Genomic DNA, 6,931 nt, shown 5'->3' with positions numbered 1-6,931 from the left:
CATCCATATTGTTGTCACCTCCTTGTTCATGATGATTTTCGTCATCATTGGACTCATTACTTTCGTTTTCATCATGATCTTGATGTTGATTGTTTCCGATTACGATGGAATTAGTCTCCTGCATCAACAACTTCACCCCATCTGACATAAAACATCCCCGGATCCCTGCTTGGTCCATCTTTTGTTTCATTCTAATTCCAACTAGTCTTCTCATCAAACACCACATTGCGACTTACTATAACCTTTCGTGTTGTTGGATTATAGAGTCTATATGCCTTGGATCCTGGCTCAATCCCAAGATGCACCAATGGTTTTGATCTGTCATCTAACTTCTTGAGATTTGCGGGTTCAACCTTTGAGTGAGCTAGACACCCGAAAACTCTTAAATGTGCTAGGTTCGGTTTCTTCTCTCGCAAGCATTCGTACGGGGTCATGTTCTCAAGTGCTCTTGTTGGTACTCTGTTGATTACGTATGTAGAATGGCGTATTGCTTCTCCCCATAAGTAGTTTGGTACCTTCATTGCCTTGAGAATGCTCCTTGTCATCTCTAACAAGGTCCTATTTCTTCTCTCCACCACACCGTTTTGTTGCGGTGTGTATGATGCTGTGAGATGTCTTCTGATCCCACTTTCTTCATAAAACTCATTGAACTCTCTTGAAGTAAACTCACCTCCTCTATCAGTTCTAAGAGTTATGATTGATTTACCAAGATCTTTCTCTACTAAACCTTTAAACGCCTTGAACCTACCAAATGCTTCACTCTTCTCTTTCATCAAGATAGTCCACATGTATCTTGAAAAATCATCTATGATAACAAATATGTATTTGTTATGCGCACTGGTTGGTGGTGTTATAGGTCCGCACAAGTCTGCGTGGAGTAGTTCTAAAGGTTCAGATGCTCGGAACATGGTTGTCTTGGGAAATGGTTGACGACTTTATTTTCCAACCAAACACGACTCGCACAGCCTTTTTTCTTCTCTAATTTTCGGCAGGCCATGAACCATCTCTTGTTTGGACATAGCATTGATTGTTTTAAAGCTTATATGTCCTAACCTTGCATGCCACCTCCATGTATCATCTCCTATTCTCGTGTGTAAGCATATTGGTTCTCCGATCTTCAGACTTGTCTTGTAGAGACGATTTGGTGCTCTTTTAACTTTTACCAGTCTCCCTCTTGAATCATGAAGCGTTAAGTAATCTTCTTTCATCCTTACATCACACCCGACTTCCGTAGCTTGTCCTAAACTTAGGATGTTGCTCTTGAGTGCGGGAATGTAATAGATGTCTGTAACAAGTTTTTGCTCATCGGTTTTGCTTTGAAACAGGATTGATCCCTTCCCTCCTATTTCAACGCACGATCCATCTCCGAACTTTACCTTGCCCTTTATGTTCTCGTTGAGCTCCGAAAAGAACGTCTTGTTACCAGTCATGTGGTTACTAGCTTCATTATCAAGATACCAAACTCCTTCTTCCTTCTTGTTGGTATCGTAGTTCGTTGGTATTATTCTCTCTTCATTCAAAAACACAATTTCATGCATATAAAGTGCTATCTCAGCTTCTTCTGTCTCCACTTTATTTGCTTCTTGCGTCCTTTGTGTCCTCTCCCGACATACTGGAGGCGGCAATGACTTGTCACAACGATAACAAATTATTTTTGATCTATCCTTCTTTTCTTTCCCTCGGCTTTGATCACTGTGATTTGTTTCTCGTTCTTGTGTGTTGGTCCTTCCTCTGCCTCGTCCCTTGTTTCCTCTTCCTCCTCTTCCACGTCCTCTTCCTCGTGACGACGTAGAACTGTGATCTTCGGAGTTTGAGTATAACAGTTTGTTTTGCGTTTCTCCATGGTTCTCCTCATCAACAATACGTTCTTCATAGGCCTTTAGTCTTCCAACAATATCTTCAAATTCCGTAGATTTTAAATCTAGAATCTGTTCGAGGGCTGCTATGATATGAATGTACTTGCTTCTTGGTAGACCATTGAGAAATTTCTTCACAAGTTTGGTTTTCTCAATCGTTTGTCCAAGTGAGGCTGATTTAGATGCAATCTCGGATAACTTTCCCGCAAAGTTATCTATTGTATCCGTGTCGTTCATCTTAACTCTCTCAAACTCTGATATTAGGGTTTGGAGCCTTGCTTCCTTGACACGATCAGCACCTAGATGACGAGATTTAATTGTATCCCATATCTCCTTTGAGGTCTCTCTCACCGACTTGTAAGACAAGAGACTCGGGATTGCTTGAAACAATAATCCAATGGCGATATTGTTTTTATCTGCATCTGCCGTTCCAGGTTCGATTGTGTCCCAAACTTTATATATCTTCATCAACACCTTCATTCTCATGGCCCATACCGTATAATTTGTGGCGTTTAGTATAGGACATTGAATTGACGAAGGCGTGAATTCTTTTGGCCGTGTTACGTCGTCTCCCATAGTTGATTCACGGCGAGAATACGTTCGTATGATCTTCGTGATTGGTGTTTAACGAGAGGTCGTTAGGATCGACTTATCCTGCAGCTCTGATACCAAATATAGTTTCTTAAGCACTTAGCGTTTGAATAAAACTACTTTTTTTATTGATGTTTAGAAAATCTTCTCTAAAAACTAAACACAAAGCTAATGCTTTTCTTGAGGGATACCACAACTCGGCATCTCCTTATATAGCAAATTCTCATTGAACAAACTCCTATTTCTATACGTAATGGAAAACTACTTTTTTCTTTTCTTAATAGAAATAGCTATGTTCCTTATTTAGCCTATCGTATCCTTTAACCGACTTGTTACGGATGTCTTGAGCTCGACGTTATTGAAGCTTATCCAACAGGCACAACAATAATAATGGCTAAAGACTGGGATGAGGCTTTCGATAATGGCCTGGATGTTGTCCTTGCTAATCAGATTGCAATTCCTTCATACACTGAGATATTGGCGACTCTCTATGAGCAGGAGGGTTTGCTGGAAGCAATGAAAATCCTTTGCTAGAATGTTCGAGGTCTTGGGAATGACCGAACGTTCCATTTTCTGCACAGCCATGTGCACATGCATTAACTAGACTTGATTTTTCTTTTCAAAACTATTTCTTCGCAAACTCAAATTGAAGCTATTCAATTAAAACTTAGGTATGCAGGGAATTTTGTTGTCGATAGAATCGGCAGAAGTGGTGACCTTTGTATTTTTTTGGTCTTCTTATATTAATGTTTCTTTATTATATTTTTCTAACTATCATGTTGATATTGTAGTACCCTTTTCTAATAGTGCTCAGTGGCGATTTACAAGGTTTTACAGGGACCCAGTTGCCTCTCTAAGAATTATTTTCTTGGACTTTACTCGAGAACCAAGGACAATTCTTCGTTACCGTGGCTTTCGGTGACAATTTCAATGAGCTTCTTAGGCACTCAAAGAAATAAGGAGGGAACAGCCACTCGAACTACCTTATCAACAATTTTAGGACTGTTTTGGATGATTGCAACTTTTGTGACCTTGGCTCTTCAGGTCCTCTCTTTACTTAGTGTAATGGACATAAGGATGGGAAGTGTATCATGGAAAGGTTGAATCGAATGCTGGTACTAAGGAGTGGACATATTTATTCCCTTGCTACAGAGTGCGCCACCTTGAATTTTGGGGCTCTGACCACATGCCCCTTCTCACCGAGCTCCCTTCTCAAGTAGATTTTCAGTCTATTCTAAAAAAAAAAAAATGGAGGAGTCGTTTCCATTATGAGGTCGCATGGGCGGAGAATGAGGACTATCAAGCAAAGGTCCAATCAAACTGGATTATGGACCCACATCAAGGAAGCCTTGCTCAGGTAAGTATAGTAATCTCGTCTTGCTCTAAATCTTTAAACTCTCGGAATGTGGAAAATAGCAAGTTGTTCGAATAAAGAATCAATGGAAAGAAGAAGGAGGATGGAGACTCTCACCAATTCAGTAAATATAAGTAATTGGCGGGATGTTAAAAGAGTTGAAAAGGACCTTGATGTGCTTTTGCACAAAGAGGAGGTTTACTAGCAGTAGCGTTCGAGAGCTGATTGGCTTAGATGTGGCAACAAGAACATTGAAGTTTTTCCATTATAAAGCATCAAGCAGGAAAGCTCGGAATGAAATAAGAGGAATGGTTAATGAGCATAGGGAATGGACAGATGGAGAATCTCAAGTGCAGGATATTATTATGAATTATTTCAGTAATATTTCACCTTAATTTATCCCACCGATGGTGACATTGATCAAACTAAATTTAATTTAATAATATTTAATAGTCATTTATAGTCTTTAATGCATAAGTTATAAATAGCTTAATGTTTAAGTTATGAAATTAAAGAGTCACCTATTAAATATGTAAGTTACATATATATTCATTAAATGTGTAACTTATATATTAAGTGCCTATTAAATATGTAAGTTATATATGTTTGTAACTTATGTATTTAATGTAGGATGTTTAAGAATTATAGGTTACCAAAAGACTACTTGGCTACTAAGCTAGTAAGTCTATATATATGTTCTTTGTAATTTCAATTCAATATACAAGTGAGTTTATCCTTTCTTCTTCTTATTCTCTACAACAAAGTGGTATCAGAGCGTTAAAAAAAGGAGTGAAAAGAGACTAAAAAAAATGAGAGAAGAAAGATGATGAGCAATAGTTTATTTCCTTTCCAATTTCCAAAACTCACCAAAGAGAGTTATGATAATTGGTGTATTCGTATGAAAGCTTTGCTAGGATCACAAGATGTGTGGAAAATTGTTGAAAAAGGATCGGAACAACCTGAAGACGAGAATGAATTGCCTCAAAATCAGAAGGAAGCGTTACAGAAATCAAGAAAGAGATATCAACAAGCATTGACTCTAATCCACGTGTTTGGATGAGAGTATGTTTGAGAAAGTTACAAATGCTACAAGTGCTAAAGAAGCATGGTAGACCTTAGAAACTTCTTTCAAAGGAGTTGATAAGGTTATTAAAATTCGTTGTCAAACCTTGAGAGGAGAGTTTGAATCTCTCAAGATGAAAAATTCTAAAACAATTTCATATTATTTCACTAGAGTTTTGACTATTGTCAATCAATTAAGAGGATATGGCAACAAAATGGAGGATGTCCGTGTGATTGAAAATATATTGAGATCTTTAGATTTGAAGCTTGATTATATTGTTGTGGCAATTAAAGAATCAAATGATTTAGAATCCATGACTGTTGATCAGTTGTTGGGATCATTGCAAGCACATGAAGAAATAATGAAGGAGAAAGAACCTCAATCACAAGTTCTTTTCTCAAAGCTGTCTTTGAAAGAAAAAGATAATGCAAATGAAGAATCACAAAGAGGAAGAGGAAGAGGCGGCAAATTTCATAGCCGTGGTCGAGGTAATTTCAGAGGCAGAGGAAGAGGAAGATTTGGTGGAAATTCAAACTATTCAGATTCAAATCAAAGGCAATCATCACGAGGACGTGGAAGAGGTACTTAGAATAAAAGAGGTGAAGTACAATGCTATAATTATGAGAAATATGGTCATTATGCAAATGAATGCAGATATGAAACTGTTAAAGAAGACAAAGTATTTTGTGCCAAAGGTGAAGAAGATGAACAACCTACTTTATTATTCTCATCCGATGGGAATGAAGGCAAAGATCAAGAATCATGGTTCTTGGATATAGGCGCAAGCAACCATATGACAGGCAAGAAAAATTTATTCATGACCATTGATGAATCATATAATGGTAGTATTTCATTTGTAGATGATAAAAATATAGTTTACGAAGGCAAAGGTGATATCTTGATTCAAGCCAAGAATGGCTCACATCAGTTCATTACTGATGTATATTATGTTCCAGAAATGAAAGTGAATGTGTTGAGTTTACGCCAACTTTTGGAGAAATAATTCAAGATCTACTTGAAGAATGGTGCATTAGTGATGAAAGTCAATAAAGGTAATCTGATTGCTAAGGTTAAAATGACAAAAAATAAAATGTTTATTCTCAAACTTCAGTCTGATTATATGAAGTGCTTAAAGGCAAGTGCATCTGATTTATCCTAGCTTTGGCATCAAAGACTGGGTCATTTGAATTTCAACAGCTTGAAGCAATTGGCTCAAAGGAGAATGGTTCATGGTCTACCTTTCATTGATCATCCTAATCAGTTGTGTGAAGGATGCATGTACAGAAAGCAATTCAGACACAATTTTCCGAAGGAATCATCTTCAAGAGCATCGAAGCCTCTTGAACTTGTCCACGTTGACATATGTGGTCCAATTAATCCAACTTCTTTTAGTAAGAATAAATATTTATTACTGTATATTGATGATTTTAGTCGCAAAACATGGGTTTATTTTTTGAAGCAGAAATCTGAAGCTTTCGAAGTATTCAAGAAGTTCAAATTGTTGGTTGGAAAGGAAAGTGAATGTTCTTTAAAGGCATTGAGAACTAATAAAGGTGGTGAATTCACTTCAAATCAATTCAATGTTTTTTGTAAATCTCATGGCATCCGGAGATTGTTGACTATGCCAAGATCATCTCAACAGAATGGTGTTGTGGAGCACAAGAACAGAACCATCCTTAACATGACTCGAAGCATGTTGAAAAGCAAACAAATGCCCATAGAATTTTGGGTTGAAGTTGTGGCATGTGCTGTATATCTGTGTAACAGATGTCCTACAAGGAGTTTGTAGAAATCTATACCACAAGAAGCATGGAGTGGAAGAAAGCCAACTCTTTCTCACCTTAGAGTTTTTGGTTGTGTTGCTTATGTTCATGTTGCAGATGAAACCAGAATTAAGCTGGATGACAAAAGTGAAAAATTTATTTTTGTTGGATATGATGCAAGGTCTAAAGGCTATAAGTTGTACAATCCGACAAGCAAGAAGATTATCCTGAGTAGATGTCAAGTTTGAGGAAGCTGATGGATGGAATTGGGAGAATCAATCAGAAAATTATAATTTTCTTCTAA

At 37.4% G+C, this 6,931-nt stretch overlaps 2 protein-coding genes across 2 annotated transcripts; one reads left to right on the top strand and one right to left on the bottom strand.

Annotated features, from left to right (window-relative positions):
- Positions 1-671: 671 nt before the first annotated feature.
- Positions 672-2,432, bottom strand: LOC125369300. Its single transcript, XM_048371318.1, has one exon. The coding sequence runs from the start codon at positions 2,430-2,432 to the stop codon at positions 936-938; it is 1,497 nt and encodes a 498-aa protein (XP_048227275.1). The 3' UTR covers positions 672-935.
- Positions 2,433-5,289: 2,857 nt separating this feature from the next.
- On the top strand, positions 5,290-5,867 carry LOC107261682. The gene is made up of 2 exons (XM_015722637.1): positions 5,290-5,468; positions 5,519-5,867. Exons 1-2 carry the CDS (start codon positions 5,290-5,292, stop codon positions 5,865-5,867), a joined length of 528 nt encoding a protein of 175 aa, XP_015578123.1.
- Positions 5,868-6,931: the final 1,064 nt, after the last annotated feature.

The sequence above is a fragment of the Ricinus communis genome, chromosome 2 (assembly GCF_019578655.1).
Source record: "Ricinus communis isolate WT05 ecotype wild-type chromosome 2, ASM1957865v1, whole genome shotgun sequence".
NCBI classification, from domain to species: domain Eukaryota; kingdom Viridiplantae; phylum Streptophyta; class Magnoliopsida; order Malpighiales; family Euphorbiaceae; genus Ricinus; species Ricinus communis.
The sequence above is the reverse complement of the archived record's forward strand: the minus strand, read 5'-3'. Positions and strand labels throughout refer to the sequence as shown.